This window comes from Xiphophorus hellerii, chromosome 15 (assembly GCF_003331165.1).
Source record: "Xiphophorus hellerii strain 12219 chromosome 15, Xiphophorus_hellerii-4.1, whole genome shotgun sequence".
NCBI classification, from domain to species: domain Eukaryota; kingdom Metazoa; phylum Chordata; class Actinopteri; order Cyprinodontiformes; family Poeciliidae; genus Xiphophorus; species Xiphophorus hellerii.
Window position 1 is genome coordinate 25,389,872 of NC_045686.1, and position 26,177 is coordinate 25,416,048.

Consider the following 26,177-nt stretch of genomic DNA (forward strand, 5'->3'; position numbering starts at 1 on the left):
TGGTGACAGAAAATTAAGACAAACAAATTTCAGTGTGTAATAATGATCGAAAATAATTAGGAATGTGTCTTTAATTAATTTTGATTAAATAATTACATACACTTTAACATCTTAAAAGTTTTAACACAGTAAAAGACTTTTCTGTTACATACAAAAGTCCGGAGCTGGAACTTTTGTTGCAAGAAGGGATGGGAATTGATAAGAATTTATTGATACCGATTCCATTATTAAGGTAGCTTATTGATTTAATTCCTTATTGAGTCTCTATTCAATTCGCATTGAGTTAGGACATAAACTCTTGTATTCAAAATATGCACCATGATGTATTTAATTTAAAACAAAATAAAGCTGACTTAAAAAATAAGAATCTCTTACATATGACAGCTTTTATTTATTTTTATGATGATGATTTCTTGATTAAAACTAATGAAAACATGAGATTTAAGATTAGAATATTATATCAGACCAACAAAAATATTCTTAATGCAAAAATGTTGCTCTAATGAAAAATGTGCTTAGTTTAACAAACGAGCCTTGTCTGAAACTATATTTAAATTTATTGAATATGACTGCAAATGTTAATATTAGATGAAAATTATTCATACAATATGATGCTAAGATTAATACAATAACAAGGACGCGCAGGAGACGCTGTGCTGGAAGATCTCTCCCCTGGATTTCATACGTTGCTTAGCAACGGCGGTGGAATCACCGCCGTTGCTAAGCAACATATGAAATACTTTACGTCTGTTCAAATCAGTTCCATGCTGTGTGGTCAACTGTTTGAGAATGTTGGAGGTATTTACTCCTTTTATTGTTTATTGTTCCAAACATGTTGCAACTGGCCCTAGAATCGTCTTTTTTTGTGATATATATAGATATTTTGGAGAGCTTCTGCCATGACGCCATCTTGGATATTATCTAAAGAGAAATATGGTGCTTGTAGAATACAATCACTCAAATACGTCACACATTACGAGAACCAACAAGTGGAATCGTTAAGCTGCCTGCTTAACGATTCCTACTGAGGTCAATTCCTCAGTAGGAATTGACCTACTGAGAACCGGTTCTCCATTCCAATGCTGATGGTTGAATAACCTAAATAACAGATTAAAAACAATCTAGCAGCAAAAAGGATTTTTGAATTATGCATGATTATTTTGTTTCTATGTAGTTTTGGAATAAAATGCAATTCATTTTGATTAAGTAATTACTGACCGGGCAAATAATTTGATGAAAAATTTTAATTGAGTCTCACCACTAAAAATAACACATAACACATACTAATAGACCATACCACTGGCTTCTTCTTTGGTTGTTATCTCTAGTCTGGGTCCAAAGGTTCCATATCCTGCCTCTGTGAAAGCCCTGATCTGGAACACATAAGCCGTGCTCGGCTTCAGGTTGTTCACTGTAGCAGAGGTGGATCTGGACCTCACTGTGGAGTAGATCCGGTCCTTCTGGTCCTGCACAAGATAAATATGGATATGTTAGCAGTAACTGTTCTCAAGGTATGCCTACGTTTTTGAAAAGTTAGTTAGAGATCTTTGCTTTGAACGAGCACAGATAAATGGAGGTGATAAATGTAGTTATCTGTTCTTGATAAATATTTGAGATGACAACATTCTGAATTCTCAGATTAACATTCAAATGAGGCTTTCTGTCGGGACAGACAATTATATTGGAAGATTTAGTGTAATGCATATTTCCACAGCTTTAATTCCATCAGAGACACACCATTTTCTCTGCTCAGTCTACTCAGTCTTTTTTAAAAGCAATTAAAACTTTTTGTTTTTCCATTGCAGTTCCTTTGACTTTTCATGTAGGTTCATTCCTTTTCTCCTCCTGCTTACAAATAGCTCATTAGTTTTGTTGCAGTTACCAAAAACTTAAGGCTTTCACAGTCCACTTTCACAGAAGCTCACAGGATTTAAGTTCTACTATAAAAATGATCAACATAATGAAACAACATACCCTGTGGCATGTTTTACAAAAGCTGAAGTTAGAGTGAATGGAGTGACTCAGCACATGCTCAGTATTACGGTACTCTCTTTGCTTATTGCAGAACCAGAAAGAATGTTACTTTACTTTACAATTATTATTTAATAATTAAATAAGGATTTTTAGGTATATAAACTAAGCTAGGCCCGTAGATAAAAACAACTTTCAGATAAAAACAAGAACCTTCTGCTACAACTGCCAGACACAGACAACTTCTGACCTAATCAACACATTTTAACACATTGTATCAGTAAAAAGCAGTCTGATTAAAATAATAAAAAACAAAAGAAAGCAAAAAGCTTACATATCTAAACACAATCCTGTAACAGCATTAATGAACTTTCAATGTGCACTGCAATGAGCACATCCACCCAGGCTGATAAACCGATGGGACAGTAAGGCAGTATAAAAATATACAGTGTTAACATTTGTTGCAAAATGGTATTCGTTTTGCAATAAAGAGCTTTTGGGTCTGCATGCTCAGAACATTCTGTTTTGTATAAGATCTCCCTGATCCTTCCCTAAAAATATCAATTTAAATATTTTATGCACCCAATTATATTCAAATATTATTGTGGTTTATAAGTTTATGAAATAGTGTTTGTACAAACTGACATTTTCCAGATTTACCTTGCTAAAAGTTTAATTTATTCTTGGTTGTATTTTAACAAATCGTTAATTTCAGTGGGTTGTGTTTGTATTTATATAAAACTAGAGCCGAACAATACATTGAATCACAGTTGATATTGAAATGTTCATTTATGCAATAACACAGTCATGACAGAATGTTTGTATTGCAAAACTTACTTTATCATACTATGGTATAACATTTCAAGTGCTGTGCATTAGACTGTTTGCTGATGATCACCTGGCCTCCCTCTGTGCTTTATCTGCCCACATCTGATCTAGAGTTCAGAGGGCAACATCCTAAAGAGTTCTGGAGACACTGTGATGATGAAACCATGTGGATTAATTGCAAATAAAAATCACCATTATAATATTCAAAAATATGCCAGGTTCTTTTAAGATTACTACTAACATAAAAATGCAATCAATTATCAACTAAAAGTAATATATTAATTGCTCACAACCTCTCAACAGAACCAGCTTAAACCAGCTGTCCATTCAGAAATCTTTCTCTAATCACCAAGTCTGTCTTAGAAAATAAGATTTTTTGTTTTTTTAATAATTGCCAGTATTTCTTTTTCTTGCTTATGATATGCTATAAAAATATTTATGATCATTGCTGGGAGTAACTGTTTCACATTATTAATATAATATAGTAATTCAAAAAAACAGCACATCCTACATTGGTTATTAAAACCTAACTACTTATTGTGTTATTAAAACTGTATTTTGAGAGGGAAAACAGTTTTTCATGGAGGTGACAGCTTTATTTTGAGAATTGCACAATATCCCATACAACTGGAATATTTTTTGAAGATGTGATTTATTTTTCACAAATAATTTTATATTAATAAAAAGCAATCTATGTGAACAATAGAACTGTGTTTTAAAGTAAAACTATTCCAACTTTTTGAGCAACAGCAGATCAATTAAATGAAAATACCTTCTTTTTTATTATTTATGTACCCCACAGAACATCATTATTCGACCAAAATCCTTCTCTACAAGGACCAGTCCTCCTCATATAGACATAAATAAGTTTGATCAAATTTCTCTGTCAAAGCTGCATGGATTGTGTACTTTGTTGTTGAGTTCTGAGCATTTTGCCCTGCAAAAGCCCAAATGGAATGCCATGGTCTGTTAGGGGTGTTGTCGTTGTTTCCAATTTTCCACTTTTACAGTTGGGCAGAGCTCAACCACAGTACGTGACACGGGAGACTGATTCGTCAGAGAGTGTGAGAGTCTGTAGCCAGCAGGACTGGCATCACGGCTCTGCTTCCCTGCCTTTGATTTGCTGGGTGAAATTCGCTCCATTAAACCTGGTTGTAAAAAGCTGATGTGTTCAGACTTGAGACACAGGGAGGGAGAGCTGAGATCTATGTGGAAGGTAAAGTTAGATAACAGTAGCAGACTGCTAATTCTGGCGCTGCTGCAGCCTAAGACAATATGTCTGTGTGTGTGGGTATGCATGAGGGTGCGCGGGTGTGTGTGGGTGTGTGTGTGTGTGTATGTGGTGTGTGTATTAACACGTGTGGGGGTGGTTGCGAAGGACCACAACCTTATTAAAATCTTATGAGTATCAGTCATTATTGCAATTATAAGATAAAGAGGTCCTTGCAGAATGTCACTCAGAGCAGCTTGAAGAGGGAATCTAAACTGATCGAGTGCAGAAATGTTGATGTAAAATGAGATATGGAGGCAAAAGGCTTTTCAGAAAGAGACAAACACACCTACATGTACTGTGCACTCACTTTTTCATAGTATTTGATTTCATATTCGGTGATGACGCCGTTGGGTTGCTGCGGCTCCTGCCAGGATAGCTGGATGCTGCGCTGCTGCACATTCTCCTTGATGACCTCACTGACCTGAGACGGAGCTGTTTGGAAAGGAACGTGTCAATAAGTGGAGGGCAAACCCCCTCAGCACACACACACACATGCACACAGATGTTAGCCCCACAGAAGCCTTTTTATCAACACTCAGCGGCCCCCATGAGTCCATGAATATTCACGGAAACACCTTGAAAATGTTTACACCCTGAGGTCCAAATTTCAATTACAGAGCAAACATTATCCCAGCCAGCAGAAAAGTACAACATGTAAATCATGAATCACAATTCACTTAATTAATTCCAATGAAACAAGCAGACCCTTCTTCTCCTTGACGACGCAGTTCGTCAGAAAGGGCTGTACCTGGAACCTCCTGACACCAGTCTCATGTACACCAATTACCTCAGGTTCTTTGTATGACTCATTTTAAGTGTCCATCTGTCTGGATTAAATACTATGATATTTAGGTTTGCTAAACTGGCACAGAGGCAGTTTTTTTTGCTTGAAGAAAGCATCTGAAGTTAAAAACTGTGTGTAGTCAAGGCTAATAGCTACGTTTCTGTCATGTCGTGTGTATCTTCTTTGACTACATCTGACGATGCTACAGTATCAACCGCTAGCTCTCCGGTAATTACTGCTCTGTTGCTGTTTTCTCTGGATACGGTCCAACAGGACCGTCTTACTGATACACGGTTCTTCTGGTGCGGTTTGGGCAACAGCAGCTAGTTTTTAACCGGTCTCCAGAACTGAAAACTTTGGGACACAGATTTTTCTTTTTTTTTTTTTTTAGTCTTTATTTTAAACTTTTGTCAGAGACTCTACCAAACTTTTTCTGTAGTCAGCACACAGTGTCCTGTAGCGAATGAAAAGGCATTTCAGCCTCAGGAGATTTTCTTCCCTAAGCTGTAAAAGTCACCTGTTGTGTAGTTGGGAGGTTCATAAATCACACAAATCTTCCTCCACCATTCCAGAACATCATTAATTATTGTTATCCTGGTTATAATCACCATCAAGTCACAGCGCTTTGCTTAAATATCCTAGAGTGGGGAAAAACATCACGCATTTTGGTTTGCTGAACATCACCCCAAGGAGAAAAAAAACATGTTTACCACAAATCTTCAAATAGCACAGAATTTTTTTATTTATTTTTTTACAAACAGTGTGAAATCTTGATGACTCAAGCGGCTTTTGGGGCAAAACACAAGCAGGGCTACAACACAGGACATCTTAGAAAATGTGAAAATGGCTTTTGAGGATGGCAATAATGTTCAAGAAAAAGGTCTTTCTGCACAAGGAGAAAAAAAGCCAAAGAACAGGGATATGATGATACATTTAGGCCTGCCAAGATAGCTAATTTTGCTGGATGACAAAATGTCCTAGAGGTTATTGCAGTAAATGATACTATTGTTATTTAGAGACAATTTTCAAGTAATATAATTGTAATGGCATAATAATGCAAGAACACATTCTCAAAGATCAATGAACTTTAAATTGTAATGAACATTTAACACTGGAGCTGCAAGATATTATAAATAACCAAAATAAATAAACAAAATAACAGAAACAACAATAAAATGAATTATGGAGTTACTATAAACAAATCGTCTTTCAAAAAAAAGGGCTGGTTGAGACCAAAACACCAAACTAACTTTTGTCATCAAGTTTTTGGTAGAAAGAGAGAGAGAAAAACCATACATCAGGAAATGAACTTGGTTTAATTTATCATGTGATTAATTGACTTGTTGTGACAGGCCTAGATACAGCCAGGTCACACCGAGCCATATACAGGTCCTTCTCAAAATATTAGCATATTGTGATAAAGTTCATTATTTCCCATAATGTAATGATAAAAATTGACATTCATATATTTTAGATTCATTGCACACTAACTGAAATATTTCAGGTCTTTTATTGTCTTAATACGGATGATTTTGGCATACAGCTCGTGAAAACCCAAAATTCCTATCTCACAAAATTAGCATATTTCATCCGACCAATAAAAGAAAAGTGTTTTTAATACAAAAAAAGTCAACCTTCAAATAATTATGTACAGTTATGCACTCAATACTTGGTCGGGAATCCTTTTGCAGAAAAGACTGCTTCAATGCGGTGTGGCATGGAGGCAATCAGCCTGTGGCACTGCTGAGGTGTTATGGAGGCCCAGGATGCTTCGATAGCAGCCATTAGCTCATCCAGAGTGTTGGGTCTTGCGTCTCTCAACTTTCTCTTCACAATAGCCCACGGATTCTCTATGGGGTTCAGGTCAGGAGAGTTGGCAGGCCAATTGAGCACAGTGATACCATGGTCAGTAAACCATTTACAAGTGATTTTGGCACTGTGAGCAGGTGCCAGGTCGTGCTGAAAAATGAAATCTTCATCTCCATAAAGCTTTTCAGCAGATGGAAGCATGAAGTGCTCCAAAATCTCCTGATAGATAGCTGCATTGACACTGCCCTTGATAAAACACAGTGGACCAACACCAGCAGCTGACATGGCACCCCAGACCATCACTGACTGTGGGTACTTGACACTGGACTTCTGGCATTTCCTTCTCCCCAGTCTTCCTCTAGACTCTGGCACCTTGATTTCCGAATGACATGCAAAATTTGCTTTCATCCGAAAAAGTACTTTGGACCACTAAGCAACAGTCCAGTGCTGCTTCTCTGTAGCCCAGGTCAGGCGCCTCTGCCGCTGTTTCTGGTTTAAAAGTGGCTTGATCTGGGGAATGTGGCACCTGTAGCCCATTTCCTGCACACGCCTGTGCACGGTGGCTCTGGATGTTTCTACTCCAGACTCAGTCCACTGCTTCCGCAGGTGACCCAAGGTCTGGAATCGGCCCTTCTCCACAATCTTCCTCAGGGTCCGGTCACCTCTTCTCGTTGTGCAGCATTTTCTGCCACACTTTTTCCTTCCCACAGACTTCCCACTGAGGTGCCTTGATACAGCACTCTGGGAACAGCCTATTCGTTCAGAAATAACTTGCCCTCTTGCTTGAGGGTGTCAATGATGGCCTTCTGGACAGCAGTCAGGTCGGCAGTCTTACCCATGATTGGGGTTTTGAGTGATGAACCAGGCTGGGAGTTTTAAAGGCCTCAGGAATCTTTTGCAGGTGTTTAGAGTTCATTCGTTGCTTCAGATGATTAGGTTCATAGCTCGTTTAGAGACCCCTTTCATGATATGCTAATTTTGTGAGATAGGAATTTTGGGTTTTCATGAGCTGTATGCCAAAATCATCCATATTAAGACAATAAAAGACCTGAAATATTTCAGTTAGTGTGCAATGAATCTAAAATATATGAATGTTCAATTTTTATCATTACATTATGGAAAATAATGAACTTTATCACAATATGCTAATATTTTGAGAAGGACCTGTACAGTACATATGTCAGGCTCATAAGGGGGCTTCATTGGACGTCGATTAAATTTAAACTATTCCAATTCCTCATTTCCATTCTGCGTCTTAAAGATTCCTGATTCCGATTCTATTTAGTCAAAAAAAAGTCTACGTGGTTTAAATGAGCTATAGATTCTGGATAAAATAGTTCTCAACTTCTCAATTATTATTTTTTTTAAAATCAAAGCTTTTTTACTTTACTATGCTTTACTAAGCTGTACTGTGCATTTTTTTCACAGAACTAGTTCCAACTATATAACTATCATACTATACTACAATATCGTACTTGAATATAAATGTTATGAAACTTTTCACAGGGTTATATTTTTGCAATAAAACTTTATTTTTGAAAAGCTGATGAAAGCACATCTACACTGTTGGCCATGTTAACAAAAAAAGAGAAAAAGTCCAGCTCAGCAGCTGATACAGTATAAAATCATAAACTGTGAACAGAGTTAGGCTGTGGGTTGGCAGTGCGTCTAAATGGAGTAAACTATCAATTCTACACCATGAATCCAGAGATATTTAAGAATGGTTATTGTGCTCACTTCTTTGCACGATATATTCTTTGTTCAAACGTTGCACTGAGCCAGCTGCTCAGTTGTTTATTAAAGTGAAGCCACAATCTCGACCGCTGTGGCACGGTCCATTGCGGTGCACACTTCCAGCTGATTCTTCTTCGCTGGAATTCGGCAGTTTCTTCAGTCGGCAGACTGTGAATCAAAACTAGGTTACAACATTTAAAAAGTTGAACGATTCGAGAAGAATAAAAATGTTAGTCCTGATCCAAACGATTCTCAAGACTCGATGCCCAACCATATTGAGGATTTAAGAAGTATTTCTAGGAAGACTAAAATTCCTTCTATTTTTGCATATAAAAAATCCTACAAATCATACTATGTTAACTTGTCAGAAATCAGTGTCTGATAATCCCCTCAGATGGGACTAGACCAAAGAAGCAGTTTGTTGTAATCTATGCTCATCCTGATGCCAAAACAAAAATAAAAAGAAAAAATCTTCTGATTATGGTTCTTTTGTGTTTTCACAAACAGAATCACTGGTTTTGAAATCTCAGTCTATGTTTTAAATAATCTGCACGCTGTGTAGAAATATATTGTTTGAATTTGATCGTTTAAGTATTTTAGGTTTAAATCTAATCCCTCAGTGATCCTTTGTATCTTGTCTGTCAGTGTTTCATCTTTTTCTGAAATGTATCCAAAATGCTTCCACAGTACCAACTTTTAAGTTCTTGGGTCATCTTCCATGTTTATGTAGCCAAGAGTTTTCAGGTAAGCCAATGTGCAGCCCTTATTTGTGAACTTTTATTAGTTATTTTTATGGAATTTTAATTGTATAAGTACTTGTAATTGTATAACCTTTACTGTCTCTTGGCCAGGACTCCTTTAAAATAGAGGTTCTTAATCTCAATGGGCCTTTCCTGGTTGAATTAAGGTAAGAAAAAAGAATTCTAGCACAAGACAGCAACTTCAGAACTTCCTTTCTAGTAAATGAGGGTGTGCTAAGATTAGCTTAACACTTTTTTCACCAGACCAAGTCATGCTGGCAGCAACTACTTTACAACAACAAGACAGACTTAACTTTGCAGAGGAAAATAGATACATGTGTATTGTTCTTCCTAAATCAAGGACCAACAAGAGAAACTGTCTTTTCCTAAACAAGAAAATGTGCTGAAGAGCCGGTGGAGTGTTCAGTGACCCAGTGGGAGCCGACCTCTGGAGCCTTAATGCAGCCTGACCTTAGATTGTTTTAAGATGACCTGCTACTAATGACTCCAACTGGATTAAAACCTCATTAGGTCTCATCGGCATTCTGGACAGTAATGGCTACGACAGTGAGAACCCAAGACCTTGAAAAAAAGACTGCTGTTGTGACATATCTCCTCATAATCCACCCAAAACACAAGAACAATCTATCCTTTCTCTGCACAGTCAGTCGGTCACAAGGACGATTAAGCTTTCACTCCACAGACACAACAATCCTTTAGTTGAGCTTGATTTCATGAAATTTGACTGCATTGACTGCCACCACATGTCCTCTGAACTGTTTACCAGTCTAACCCTGCTGTAGTTTTAAAGGTGCTAAATTAAACCTGGTTTATTTTCCTCACCAGCAGATGTCTTTGTCCACTAAACACATATAGAGAAAACACAGCTGGGGACTAAAATACATAACAAAGGTTTTCAAGAACATAATCCTGTCTTTGCTGCATTATTTTTGCTTCTATCAGATAACAACTATTCTAGAACTCTATGTACATGAGATATGTATTTATTATGAACACAGAATGATAATTTCTCAATTCACCTTTAGATTCATCAGTTTCCTGATGTGATTAGGATGTGACAACTGATGAGCTTGAAGGACCAGATGTTACAATATGCTTATTGAACTGCGCATCAGTTTTCAAACTGATAGTCCCATAGATTGCGTTCAGTTTAGGACCAAACTGCAACTCTCACACCTCTCCAAGCAAGCAATTTTCTAGGCAAATAAACTAGAGTTCCATTAAAGAAGACTAAACGGGGCTGGTGTGAATGAACCCTAAATTAAAACCTAACCTTTGGAGATGATTATGCAAAGAAGGATTCTTCATAGGATCAAGAACATTATGGACAACCCTGACCATCCTCTTCACGATGTCTTGTGAAGGCAGAGCATCTTCAGTCAGAGGCTTCCTCAGTTTCTGTGAAGTACAGACCGCTACAGAAGATCTTTCCTGCCAAAAGCCATCAGTATCTTCAATAGCCATACGAAGAATCTAAAACAATGATTTACAACAACATCTAATTTCCCTTTGCGATTAATAAAGTATTTTTGAATTTGAATTTGAAATTTTTACAATGTCCTTGGTTTCATTAGGTGCAGAGCAGGACATCCCATTAAACATTTAAGAGCTAACATAAACATCAAAGGTTTAAGGGACGTAGATCAATAAAACAAGTCTTTTCAGAAATGCACTGTTGTGTGTCATGAGTCAAATTTTTGTAAATCATCTACCTATTGCCCCCATGACTCTATATTCCCCTCATGTAGAGTCGTGGGGGGAAATGCAATCATTTGTTTTACCACCTCAAAACAAAGCATCTGCTTTGATACCAGCAATGCACCTGACCACAAGTTCCAGTCACAACTCTGGGAAGAAAAAGCAGGATTCAAGCAGACGGTCAATACATTAAAGCTAGTGTGTTTCTATATAGAGATATATTTTTAATTTATTTACGGTATTTAACTTTGATTTAACCAGGTGATCACCATTGAGATTAAGCTGCTGCCTATCATTACCAGGTCTCCCTTAAAAAGGAGACCTGGTAATGATAGGCAGCAGCATAAAACAACAGCTACAAACATTACATAGCAATAAAATCCACAGAAACCAGTTAAAATAAACATTTTAACACACGTATACAAGTTCCAGTTAATTATGTGATTTATTCTATTGTAAGCTTTATACAAAAAACATATTGTGAAATATATCATTACAGCCACTCATCACAATAGATATCAATTTTATGTCATATTGCACATCCCTACATAACAGACGTATTTTATGACTTTGAGAGGAACACAGAGTAGCCGAAGAGAATCTACACATGTATGGGTAGAACATGCAAATTCCAGGCAGAAGACCCCAGGCTAGGATTCAAACGTAAGGCCTTCCTGCTGTAAGGCAGCAGTAATAACCACCAGGCATATGTTTCATAAATCAGTGACTTAACTAATGATTTTTCTTCAAGTGGTCCAAAAACCCACCTTTATAACAAACATTATGTCATTTTAGGCCAATGATAAAACTCTCTGAATCAACAAAGCATTAGAAAAGTGCTACAAAAAACCCCTTGGTGCCATTCCATAGGGAACAGAGGGCAGACCCCTCTGCTGCAGGTTATGGGTGACAATAGATAGAGGGGCTACTGTGGATCTGTAGGTAGAGTACTCATCTTGTGATCGGAAGGTTGTGAGTTTTAGCTTCCTCCTATTACGTCGAAGTGCTGCTGGACAAGGTTCAAAGGCCACATCTTTTTTTTTCCACATTTATACTGATCTGGATATCAGTGTATAAACGTGTGTACGAATGGGTACATTATATTATTTTCTTGGAAATGTTGTACAGTGCTTGACTCTGCATGTTGCATTATAAGACTCTGTAGCCGTTTTGGCTGTACTTTGGTAAGTATAAAACATAAAACAATCTAGTTAAGAAAATATTTGTTTTTATTAGAATCTTTGTTAGAATCACCAGTGGGAAAATTTTTGGCTCCCCTTTCAGTGCATTCTACTAAATGCAACATAAACCATGTTTTAAATTGACTTCAAAAGTTTTGATTTGAGTTTGATCACTTTCATTTTTCCACACTGAATAAAATGTAGGTGTTCACATATTTTCATGGTAAGATCATGCTGCTGAACTAAAAAATTCACAGATTGCTTTTTTTTCCACATCTTTTTCACATCTAATAATTGCCAGAATAGAAGCTTTTACAGCAGAGCTGCAGTGGAAGTGGGCAGCATGATGAAACTTTCTACATTCAGAGCTGAAGCCCTTGTACCTGCAGCAGCAGTTGTAATGGCTTAGCCCATTCCCACTTCCTTCTCAGACCTCAGCTGGTAGCAGAGAGCAGAGCCCCTGTGTTTCCGTCCAGGTCATGAGAATAGGGTCCGCACAAACGGTTTTCAACAAAAACTGAAAAGCAGTCTTTTTCCTTTTAGGCTTTAAAATGAAGGTTGCAGCTGTGGTTTGACTATTTTTAAAGGAACACTCCTTGGGTTCTGTTTGATGCAAATAGTGAATCATTCAGGCAGAACTATGTGACAGCATTTAATGACTGACTTGATATCATGGAGACCAGTCAGCCAGCCACTCTAACACTTTTCAGCCTGCCTGTGGGGCTTAGCACAGCGGAAAATTGTATAATTGTCATGGTGATCTTAAAGAGACTGTTTGGGAAAGCATTTGTGCATTCATTTTGCAAGATTACAAAACGTGTTAGTGACCCCAAACACCTTCCCCTGTAAAGCTAACTGATCCAGAAGTCAATTCTCACCGTGCTCTGCATGTGAATACCTTGTGAATATATTAGACAGTGCATTTATTAATATTCCCTGCTTTTACTCAGCTTGGCTGATTTTAACTCTGAGGCAACAGGCAGAACGGTGATAGTTCATGAATGTCTCTGTCTGCCTCTGTTCTCGCCTCATGAACCATACATCAATATAAACTCATATATTCATTTACGGATGTTTTCACAATACACTTGTAGATCTTTAACGCCTGAGATCCTTCCTATTTTTAAGCTCAGCAAATTGTTGGCATTTAGGGACTTTTTCCTCATGCATTTTAACTTGAACATACGGCTTCCTCTAGAGAACATAATCAAAATCTTCTGTATTAAAAACAGGCAGTACACATCTACTTTACTGAGGGATAATGGATTAGACACATGGAGAAAAGAGTTTTCATCATGTTATACTTTTTTTCCTTAACTGTGTGTTAACATAGTTAGGTTCCAGATTCTCCAGCTGGCTTTGCTCTCCCTCTCCTATCAAATATTTCACACACTCACAGCTATTGTTGCGTTTACAGCACAAGTCTATTCCCTTCCACTGCCGACAACCACGTATTTACTATTGGAGGGAGCCTAGTTATGAGACTGAATGCTTTTAAAACATCATCTGTAGATGCCAAGGAACAAAGAACTAGTGACAGTTTGGTCCCTGGCTGGGCTGACACTAACAAAATATGACAGAATGGAGATTACCTCTGCTTTGTGTGGTGACTCCCACAACAGAGCAGAAAGCGACTGCTGTTAAATGTCGGCAGCTGAATGGAAAGGGGCATTTTAGCAGTGCTCCTTGTGGAATTTCATTCAAAAACTAGATTTTTGCTGTTGATGATGATAATTCTTTTTGAGAGGAATACTAGAAGGAAGTTTGTCACTGTTACTGCAGTTTGCCTTGACATACTGAAAGAAGAGCTTAGTCAGATTAGGTTGTAATCATTAGTAGGTAAGAAACTCATCTTGAGAAAATATTGCTTTTTGTCCAGTTTTTTCGTGTGTGTTTTTATATTTATCAGAACGGCATTTGATGATCTCAAGTCCTAATTCTAAAACAACCTTGAAAAAAATGAAAGGGTATAAACTGATTAACACATTTAGCAAAGATATATTTTCATTCACATACTTTCATCCATATCACATTTGCAGCTTCATATAAGATGGATAATTAAACTAAATGAACTGCTTGTTTTTTATTAGCCAAATGTATCACTTGCTAGTTTGCTTCTACCTTCTCTTTTTTAAGGACTCCAACTGTAAAAACAGAAGTATGTCCTTTAAATTTTAATGTGAGACAAACATTTTGCTGAATTCCACATAACGGCTCATATTTGCAGCCAACTGTGAGCATGAAGAGCATATGTGTACCGGGGGACTTGATCTGCCTAAACCTGCTTCCCATCTGTATGGCTTTGGGTGCCAGCCAGTCTGAAAGCACCTTGTACCTCGGTTCTAACAAAGCTTCATTCACTCAGTGGACAACACACCTCCCACATGCTAACTCCCCTTAAAGCTGCAGCGTGTCTCTAAAATATGGCTAAACTGGAGATGGCAATCATTTCAAGTGATATTCTGATACACTATATTGCCAAAAATATTCACTCACCTGCCTTGACTCACATATGAGCTTAAGTGACATCCAATTCATTTCAATATGAAGTTGGTCCACCCTTTGCAGCTAGAACAGCTTCAACTCTTCTGAGAAGGCTGTCCAGAAGGTTTAGGAGTGTTTATGGGGATTTTTGACCATTCTTCCAGAAGCACATTTGTGAGGTCACATACTGATGTTGGACGAGAAGGCCTGGCTCTCAGTCTCCATTCTAATTCATCCCAAAGGTGTTCTATCGGGTTGAGGTCAGGACTCGGAGTAAGCCAGGCAAGTTCATCCACACCAGACTCTGCCATTCATACTGTTATGGACCTTGCTTTGTGCTCTGGTGCACAGTCATGTTGGAAGAGGAAGGGGCAAGATCCAAACTGTTCCCACAAAGTTGGGAGCATGGAATTGTCCAAAATGTCTTGGTATGCTGAAGCATTCAGAGTTTCTTTCACTAGAACCATGGGCCAATTCCAGCTCCTGAAAAACAACCCACTCCATAATCCCCCTTCCAACAAACTTTACACTTGGCACAATGCAGTCAGACAAGTACCGTCAAACTGGCAACCGTCAAACCCAGACTCATCCATCAGATTGCCAGATGGAGAAATGCAATTCAACTGGAGGTGAATGTCAAGATAAATGCTGGTTCTGGAAAAGAAACAACTCCTCTTCAAAACAACAAAGAGGACACATGCATCTCATCAAGCAGCTCACCCTGGAACACCCTGGGATGTATACAGAAAACAAAATCTCACACTTTGGATCTGACTAGACAACTAACAGGGAGAAACCCTCACTTAGATGATCCAGGATGACCTGCTTTCAGCCAAAATATTCCCCATGTTTATTATGGAATATATGCAGAAAAACTGCATAGCTATCACTCAACACTAAAACATGCATGGAAAACTTTCTTTGCAGAAATCATAAAAACATGAACAATGCTTGAGCTTTATTTGCAACAGCTGACAGGCTCACAAAACCCTTCGGTAAAACTGAACCCCTTTCAGGGCCTGCAATGAATTTGCCGACTTCTTTACAGAAAAAAATATAAAAGATTACAGGGTTAATCTGCACATCAACAGCAAATTCAGTACCAATACTATGCTCAAGCATAATAAATACAGAGAAAATCACTAGATTTCAACTAGTCAACTATAAAAGCTTAGAAGAAATTTTAAATCAATTAAGCTCCTCTTCCTGCTGTATTGATATCAAGCCTATACCTTTCCTTAAGAAAGTCCTGCCTGTCATTCCCTCTGTTCTGATTCAAATAGTAAACTCATCCTTTTCATCAGATGGTTTGACCCCACTCCAGACTAAACGTTGTTTGTTCAAAGAATAAAATAAAAGTTTAAAATAGTGTTTTTAAATACGTCAGTGACCCTGGACAGCAAGCATATGTGCTGCAATCTGTACTTTACCAGCAGAGCAGAATCATTCCTGAAAGATGGGTCTATAGATGATACATTGAACAGGGCACAAACCTGGGAGCGCACCAATCACACAGCTGGCTCCTCTGCACATTGGCCATGTAGCAAACTGTCAAGGTCTGCACCTCAAGTTTACCTTGGTGCGGTTCACACCCCACCTCTCAATCAAACTGGAAGGAGTTCTTGAAGAAAAGTTTCATCTGTGTCAGGATTTATATGAACCCCCAGTGAGGAATCATTTTTCTTCGGAAAATACAGCATCAAGGTATGAGTCAAGTTTAAAAGCCACCGTGTTTGTTCTGCTTGCGCAGCTTGATATGAACCACAAATATAACCTATTGTCACACTTTCAGAGGTGCGTGTTGAGCGTGTCATCCAGTGACGATGTATTTTTGTGAACAAAGATGCGTTTACATCTAACAGACGTTGGCCTAGCGCGTGGCGTTATGTCTGTTGTCTATGTGTTCCTCGGTGGGACGGTGCATTAGTAGGACCGTGTTTCAATCGCAGAATGTAGGGTTTTTTTTCTTTTTTTGCAGTGCCATAACGCTTCAAACTGCAGCAGAACAAATCCCTTCTCTACTTACAGTCAGGCAGTGTTTCTGCGTGGGGCCATGTGGAGATCGGGAAAACTTGTTCCCTAAAACCTAATAGACTCTGTGGCGGTTATTAAAAAGTAGACAGTCAGGAAAATAGGATAGCTTACTGTCTAGCAGTGCCTCATAAAATAAATCTCCCCCGTTGTCCCTTTGTATCCATCAGAGATATGCATAGTACAGGGGATTTAGCTCATCATCCAGGGCTGGTCAATGTTATATGTTGCCTTGAGAAGAATTTGATTCAGGAGCCCCTCTCACTGCTAAGAATATCAGCACCAACAGCAACATTCAACATAGATTTAATGGAATCTGGGAAAGGGGAAAACCTAAAAGCAATCAGTGGTAATTGTAAATTGCTGAGAAAACAAATAAATATATAAATGTTATATTTGTGAACAAACTGTCATGAGTTGCGGTGGTGAAGGTGGTGAGGCAAACGCTGTAGACCCAGGTTGAAGTGAAAGATGGTATTTTTAATAATAAATCATGCTCCAACAGTCCACAAACGTTCTGGCGGCACGGCTGAGCAGAAGCCAGGGCTCACACCGGTAGCAACAGAAAATATTCGTGGCAAACAAACAGGCAGAGAGAAATGACGCGACAAGGACCCGACAAAACACAGAGACACAGGTGAGACTAAATACGAAGGAGGTAATTAGGGAACGAGAAACACCTGGGAGTAATCAAAGGGAGACAGGACAACACGGAGACTCAGAGACACAGGAAACTCAAATAAACACACAGAAAAACACGGAACATGACACAAACAGAGCTCAAACTCAAAAATTAAACTCATAAAATCAGATTGTAGCTGAACAAAACAATCTATCAAGATTATTCTTTGCACTTTTACAAAGTAAACTTGCCAGCTCCTTAAAATCTTAAATTTAAATGTTGAACAATTTAAAAGCTCCAATGCCTGAAACTCACTAAGGAAATCTTCATATTTAGGAAAAGGTTTTATTGTTTTTGTCATATAATCCTTTCTACAGTATATTCTTTTACATATTGCATGATTTCTCTAAGTTTCCAGGTCAGAGTGTGGTAAGGTACTGTGTATCATAGACCTGATCACTGATGGTTATGACTTTTTAGAAAGGACATCTCACCGCACCTCTTCTTTTAAACAATAATTCAGTTCTTTCCATTATTTGGTCAAATATCTTCAAAATCCAAAATTTTCCAGGATTCCCTTATTTTATAGGACAAAGTCCTTCACTGAAATGTGAGTGACGAGACATCAGTGAAAAGGCAGCATCTTTACCCACCAATGGCTAACTGGATGTTATCTGGGGAATTTTTCAACCCCAGTGAATCCTATTCACCATGAACACTTCAGGCAGAAGAATACAAACTACCCTTGAACTGCCTACGTTTGAAAATAGTTTTAAAGAGTCCGGTAGAGGACAGAGTACTTGCTGCATAACAATGCCGGTCGAGGCGGAGACACCTTTTGTGACCATGCAGGGGGGTCAAAGGCCACTCCGTTTGAAAGCAATTAGCCAGGCCTGATTTGAAGGAGGACTAGTCCGGGTCTTTCATGTTCTATATGGCTGACAGCTCCAGAGGTGATGGGATGATTATTAATACATGTCTGATGCCTTCAGTGCTGACAGCTCAACACAGCCATCATATTCCCCCTCATTATTCCTCATTTCAAGGACTCAACACATCAGGTCTGTGGATCAACTGAGCAATAGCAAATAAATTTCTCTAGGCTTCAAAGTTGGTAGTCATAAAATGCAGATACATTTTGGCAGGAATGTGTCTATCAAGTAATGCTATGATTTGATTGGGCCAGAGATTAACCAAGAAATCTGGTCTTACTGGAACTCTCATGTTTTTCAGCTTAACGGACTCTGGCCAGTGGCCACATTAGATGCTGCTACCAGGTCACCATCACACAACGGTAACAGTTGGCAGTATTATGGTTTAAAATGAAGCACAACGTATAAGGGTCCTTTAAGAGTAAGCAGTATTTTCTATGAGGCACGCTAATTCAGCCTGTAAAAGGCTGAGAGAGAGTGGAAGATTGAAAGCAGAAAACATGAAGGTTAACTAGAGTGTAGACAAGTTGAATCACAAAGCAGTTATAGAATATGCTGGATTGAGAAATGTCAGCATCCTTTGAGTTTTAGGATCTACATTCCTGTGGAATACGCAAAGAGAAAACTATTTTAGAGGTACTGAAAGCCCTCTAAAATTCTTTATTCAAAGTATTGAAACCTCTACCCTTCGAATGAAGTACTGGAGGGCCTTGATTGAGATAATAATTCTACCAGATGCTAAAGATTTTTTTTAGTTTTGTCTCTTAAAATATAAAAATAATAAAAATGTAAAAAATGAATGCTGTGGTGGCGCAGGGGCAAAGCACACCCACGTATTGAGGTCGTAATCCTCGTGGTGGTGGTCGCAGGTTCGATTCCCGACCTGGCGACATCTGCTGCATGTCTTCCCCCTCTCTCATTAACCTATTTCCTGTCAAACTACTTTCAAATAAAGCCCACTAGAGCCAACAAAACCTTAAAAAATAAAAAAAATTAAAGTAGATCAAAAATCAGCCACAAAATTTAGAGTAGTGAATCTCTCCTTCAGGCACAAAGCAACTTGGAAGTTAGGAAGTATTTCTCAGTTTAGTACAATCGCTTCATAGAACTCCTTGTACTCAAATAAGTGTTTTTTTTTTTTCTTTTTCCTTTATTGCTTGTTGTTTGAGTCACTGAGTGCATCACCCACACCTAACAGCTTAAGTATACCCTTGTACAACACCATGAAGCCAGAAATCAGAAACGCAGTGGAAGGTCAGTGGGGGAAATTGCATTCATGCTACACTGACGTCCACACAAGGCACACTGTGCATGATTGCCCCTCCAATGCTGCCTGACAGGAGTTCATTTTAACCCTCGGTGGTATTCCTGTCCACTCGCTGCCTTGTAAATATCAAAATACCATTCAGCAGAGTAACAGATGCAGAAATCACCGGTCAGCTGTGTTACGTAATTGTCAAACCAGCAGGGACACCGCTTACTGAAGAAGCACTCAGCTTTCCTGTGTCAGAGTCCAAATTAGGGAGCAAGTCTGGCAGCCTATCATCAGCACCTCTTAGCACACTCCCTGATTTCCTCAAGTCAGCTAGAATTGGGTCTGCAATAGCCATATTTAGTTTCTCTCATGTTGAGCAAGAAGAGAGTCATTTTGACGTTACTAGGTTTACATAACTGTACCTGTAATTATATAGTGATGGCGACGCTCACCCTGCAGCTGCTGGAAGCAGAGTCTGACCAAGATATATGGTCACACAGCTCAAGTTTTCTTTGGCTTCGAGAAAGGAGAGGAAATGCACCTCTACTATTTTGAGCTTCTGTCATAACTAACTCTTGAATAAGCAGTGGAGCAAATATAATCTGAAGCAATCAGTTGAGGTGTATTTTAATAATGCCAGCTGTGAATCACATCCTCCCCGTCTGGAAGAAATCAGGTCATGCAGTGGAAGGCCACGATAATTAGCTGCAAAGAGACGGAGAGAAGAGCGACAGGAAGGCTGCAGCAGGCCTGTGAAAACATCACATATTCACCGCGTTCACTGGGAACCTTCAGGTCGTGTTTTAAGGTGTAAACAAAATAACCACAGGGATCCGTGGTTTGTAGCAGAGCCGGGCCCTAACGAGAACGTTTGTTGACTTGTTTCTGCAATCAGAATTATCACAACAGCGTGATATGTTTGTGCAAAACAAGCTTCAAGTTAACAGAGTCGGATCCAGAAAATGCCATGAGGAGGAATCTCAGCTTGTTAAATTCTTTCGTTTTGTTCATGAATGGCTTTTCCATCTGAAGTCACTTAATCAGAGAAAATCCCCTGAAAGAGCCGTCTGTATGACGTACAGCCTGATACTCTCATTCCTAATTGCTGAATTTCCTCAGATCTGCTGAATGCTTTCGGCAGACAGCCTGATGAAGTCATAAAGATATGCCAAGTCCTTTTTTTTCCTCTTTTTTTACTGGAGAGCTGGGTTGTAATGATGCTATCTAACCCCAGCTTGCGCATGGAGAGTCAGGAAAAATATGCAGCGAAACAAACAAGCAGAGGCCAGATGAGGAATGAAAGCACTGGCACTTGTTAGAGTCTACACGCTCGGCTTGTCCGCTGCCTTCCAGCTGAAGGCAGCTGCAAGGCACGCCTTTTCCAATCTCTGAGCAGGCTAAGCTGAGCCACGCGTGTGCACAGTCGATGGCTTTTATCGTTTATCTTAATAAAACAAAGACTGCAGAGCGAAATGACACAGAGCAGATTACAGCAAGAGCAGTGACTGTGGATATTTACAGGAGCTGCTAAGCAGCCAAACGCCCTTCCACCTCTTTGCCTCCCTTAAATGTCAAAGCGCAGCCTGAGGGGCCCTGCACTTCAATCTGCACCCTGATTGGACATCTGAGCTCAAAGTATGGGGCAGCAGAAGTGGGAAATAGGTGGGGGAAGGGCTGATTGACAAGTGAGATAATTTCACAAAATGCACGTTGCTGCAGACGGATGGCGCTCACCGGGTCAAAATCCTGAGGCATCGTTATTATTCTGAGGTTGCAATCCCTGCAGCCACACTTATCTGCGTTTCCCCGCTGCTCTCACTCCCTTATCGGCTCAAATAAAGTCTGAGTTTGGTTTTAAGACGGGTGAAATTTCAACGCTGGTTTTGCATCATGTGGAGGAGACACAGCTGGTATCATAAACATCATTTTATTATAGAAACCAATCCATCATCAGGAGGATAATCATATTAATCAGAGCTCATGCTCTTTAATCACAGCCCTGGATGGGCCCATTCCAGGGCCCCATCCGTCTAGGCCCCAACCATCCAGGGCCCCTCCAGCTGTCATCTGGTCCAACACGCTGCAGAGTGCCAGTTCTCCCAGACACCATACAGTCCAGTCAGATCAGACTCCAGCATGAGTCGGAGAAAGACTGGAAATGAGCCGTCTGATGCTGCGGCGGACAGCAGTAGAAGAAGCAGAGCGCGCTCTCCCTGACCCGGGTGAATTTACAGCAAACACTGTCAACGTTTGATTATTGCAGAGCCGGGCTGCTGTTTGGAAATCTTATTTTGCAGTAAGACAGAAAAAAAACAATCCTCTTCACAGCAAGTGGGACAGAGCAGAAGGAGTGCAAAACACAGCCGCATTCTGGGAGATCACCTTCATCTCAGAAAAAGTGAAAATAAAGCGAGGCAGAATCAGCAGCAGTAAAACCAGGCGACCGTCAGCCTCATCGCCTCTATCAGCCGACCAGCACACGCTCCAGCTGCGCAGCCGAGCTGGCTTCAAATCTGCAAAGAAACAGTTAGAGATGTTTCCCATCTGATACCAGTGATGAGAAATTTGTTTTAAATAAGGAACATAAATATTCAAAATCAAAATATTTTAAAGTGATTCAATTAATTAAATGTAAAAAATTATACATTGATATAATTACTTATATCAAGTTAATACATTAAACATTTCAATGCAATCAATTACTTCTTTTTTGTTTTTACATACAAAAGACCAGAGGCTGAACCTTTGTTGGGTGTTTCTAATAAAGCCGTAAATAAGATGCAAAAGCAGCGATGGATGACAGAGCTGCTTCTCTCAGCCCACTGGGGGCCTGTTTCTGTGGGAAAAGACTCCAGTCAGAATTTTACTGACTAGTAACGTGGACTTTAACACATTCAGGATTTCCTTCAGTGTAATATAAACCTGGCAGGCCAAAAGGCTTTACTTCACTCTCTTATCCTCAGGCTAAGTGTTGCTTGTTTTTACAAAAAGACAAATGAAATATTTGAAATAGTTTCTTTATACACCCTTAACTGCTGACTGCATGCGTCTTTGCTGCGCTGATCATTTCACTGGCAGAGCAGAATCATTCCTGAAAAAAGGAATGATTTACAGATGCTGCAGTGAACAGGGCACAAAGCTGAGAGCACACCAGTCAAACTTTTACAAAGAAACTTGCCAGCCCTTTCAAATTTTAAATTTAAATCTTAAATTTTCACAATAAATTCCAAATAATATTTAAAAATCCCCAAAACTGTTCATACTGTCAGGATTGTAAAATGGAACATTGAAAAAAAACAAAGATTATTAAGCTGTCATTACTTACAAATTAATCTTTAGCCAACTTGTCTCTTGTTGTTAAATAAAGCCAAAACAATTTTTATGTTGACTTTACTTGCATTTTTAATCAAGTGAGCCTTTATTTTCAAGTTAAACCATCTTCAAATGTTTTACAGTGTCAAGGAAAAGCCTTTAGAACAACAGAACTTCACAATAACTCTGAAAAAACACAAAATTTTACTAAGTATTTTTGGTCTAGTTTCTAGTACAAATATCTTTATGCACTTGAAATAAGACAAAAAATAACTCACAAGTAACTTTTGGTAAGATATAGGAGCTTGTTTTAAATCAATAATTCCATAATGTTAATGAAGAAGTACTAGTTAACTTAAACAAGCTCCTATAAATTGCTAAAAAGTTACAGTAAGTTAGTAAGTTACTTCAAGTGTGCTAAGATATTTACAGAGGTACTTGGTAAGATTTTGAGATTTTGCAGTGATTACAGTACACCCATGGTGTGAGTGAAACAAGTGAATCTCCAGAAGTGCATCAAGTGAGAAGCCAAGCCCTGTAATGAGAGGAAAGGCCTGATGCTGCAGAACTGGATCAGAACGCACCGCAGGCGTTTGTCCTGGAGGCGGCGTTTACAGAAGCCAGAGTTTCACAAAGAAAGAGAGAGACTGACCTCCAGAGAGCTTTTCTTCTTCTTCTTCTTCCACTTGTTTTAGATGTGGAAGCAGCTAATAATGATTAATGATGACCGAGTAAAGAGAGAGATGAGTGACTGTGGGAATGCCGTGAAAAAAATAACACAATCTCAAGCGTTGGTTTGTCACAACTCACTGAGCGGAACAATGTGTTTAGATTAAATTCATTACCATGATTTATTACGGAGTGTCATGTAAATGCTGTTTGCAGCACTAAGAAGCTGCTGAGTTTAACAAGAGTTGATTATTCCCAGACTGGGTCGGACCGGACTGCCCCCCTCCCCCGAAACCGACCGGCCTGATCAGCTGCTGGCCCAGACAAAGCCGACTCTCAGGTAGCTCGGCGGAACTTCTCTGGCTCCCCCTCCTGCTCCACAAAGACAAGGCCACTTTCCTCATTCTGGACAACTGTCCACGGCCCCTGCAGACCCTCACAAGGGGCTCCTCAGGCCCCGGGGGGCGCGCAGGCCCTGGGTTAGTTTTCAGCGCTTGATTAATTGCAAAGCACGCGGTGAACAATGTGTGTAGCTGCGCTGGCCTGTTTCTGGTAAGAAAGTCCAGTTTGCAGTTTGCAGGCTGATGTTTTTAGTTCAGGCTGGAGCCACATGTTGGTAGGAGTGTAAGAGAGATAAATTCTCCCCCCAGAATCATCAATCATGGAAAAAAATAAATAAAAAATTTAAGTCAGAGTTTTTTTTATTTTGTTTGTTGTTTATTTTCTTTAGTTTGCAGGTTTGTCTTCAGTTTTTTATAGTTGTTTTAAAAACTCATGCAAAGACCAACTATTTACTGACTGTCCGATATTAACTTCCAACAGGACAGGCCCAGCATTCTGACTGAGGGGAAAGAAAAGCGTCAGAGCTTTTGGAGTCCATAAAAGCATTTGTGATTTGTGAGGCTTGACTATACAAGCAAAATGTATTTTACTTCAAATATAAAAATATATATTTCACAACTAAACTTTTTACAATTCTGTATTGTTCTAAACTCTTCACAAAAGACCATCTAAACACCCACAGAAGATGGTTAGTACCCTAGGTACTGCTCAAACACACACACACAAACATGGATGGATGGATGGATGGATGGATGGATGGATGGATGGATGGATGGATGGATGGATGGATGGATGACTAGGCAGAGTTACTTTGAAAGCAGATATAGAACAGGGTTGATAGTTTTAAGCCATCTCATGTCTTTTGTTAAGACATCTCATGTCTTTCACACATCCAGTGAAGGATGTGTGATGCTGTGGGCCTGATAGTTGGTTTATGTCAGTAAAATTTTCCTCCTGAAACATGAAGGAATCTGATGATTTCCTATGTGATAAACTTGAAGTTAGTTCATCTTGTGTGGCATGGAAGCCATGCACGGTAAGCATTACTGCTACTGAGTTTTTATTTATTGTATTTATTTATTTCACACAAAAAAAATGAAAAGCAAAAATCTCAAAAAATAAGACAAAGTCATGTTAACTGACATTACACAATTGGTTTGAAAAGGAGCAGCTGTAAGACAAGAGATCTAATGATTTCCTTCTTTTCTCATCAACTTAAAATCATTTTAATCTAACCTCACCAGATAAATCCTTAGAGTGTTCACATATTGAATGGCACTCAAACCTCACATTCTCATCATTTAATGTACAATTATTTACACATTATTAATAACAACATTGATTTTGGCCCATCCTATGCAACATATTTTCAGTAAGCTCATTTTTGTACTAAGCTGTTTTATATTTGCAATTTATTTGAGCTCATCATTTAATTTATAAATCCATAAGCCACACACTGACAAAATAAAAACTCTCTCTGGTTCTAATAAATACTTTTTTTAAATTTACTTCTCTTAAATTATAACATTACCCCCTCCTCCCGTCACAAAACATTTTCTGAATATTGTGTGAAAGTTGACGGTTTCTTACTTTGAACATAAATTATACAATTTTATAACGTCTCAGAATTTCAGTACATTTGATTTTAAAAATATTGGATTTGTATGTTCCCATTATCCCACTTTATGTAGAATTTTGTTTGACTGATTGATTGATTTTTTTGTATTACATAAAGCAGCTATAAGTTTGTTTGCTACATATTGCCCCAAACTTCCACCCAATAGGTCAAATATGGTACAATAAGACTATTACATAAAATAAACAGCAATACTTCCCATTGCTCTTCTTTTATACGCTCACACTAAAGATCCACTGAGTCTGAGTAAATGTCATTTTGTTTCTGTTAAACCAAGCCTCAGGTTAGAAGAGACAGGAGGTCAGGATGAGTCCTTGAGCAGAGACTATTTCAGTCGGGGTCTTGACTCGCCCCCCTCCCTGCTCTCCCTCTCTCCACCTGTGCACCAGCGTCATGGCTGATGAGTTCACTGTGGCGTTTGTCAGGCGCTCACACACACAGACATTCTACAGAACATCAGACACTCCGGTTCAGTTTAAGAACATTTGATGAACATTTATAGAACACATCTAGTTAGATGTTTCATTTAGGGCTGCATCCTCAGAACCAGAACCAATCATGGAGAAGCAGTATTCAGCTTCTATGCCAAACGAATGTGGAACAAACTTCCAGAAAATTGTAAAACAGCAAAAACACTGAGTTCCTTTCAGTCAAGACTAAAAACCTACATGTTTAGAGTTGTTTTTGAAACATTGTAAATGAAACATTAATCAATATTGTGATGTCTAACAACGGCGCTTGAGAATTGTTGACTGTGTTCTACAACTTTGTATTTTTTGTGTGTTTTTATGATGTAAAGCATTTTGAACTGCCTTGTTGTTGAAATGTGCTGTACAAATAAACATGATTGATTGT

The 26,177-nt window shown here is 38.9% G+C and overlaps 1 protein-coding gene across 2 annotated transcripts in view; it reads right to left on the reverse strand.

Annotated features, from left to right (window-relative positions):
- epha7 (eph receptor A7) overlaps positions 1-26,177 on the reverse strand; it is a 123,727-nt gene that overhangs the window by 29,572 nt on the left and 67,978 nt on the right. For both annotated transcript variants that reach the window (XM_032584398.1, XM_032584400.1), the window contains exons 6-7: positions 4,380-4,504; positions 1,298-1,466 (exon numbers count right to left, since the gene is read on the reverse strand). In XM_032584398.1, coding sequence (XP_032440289.1) covers positions 1,298-1,466; positions 4,380-4,504 — 294 coding nt within the window. The remainder of the gene's footprint in view (positions 1-1,297; positions 1,467-4,379; positions 4,505-26,177) is intronic.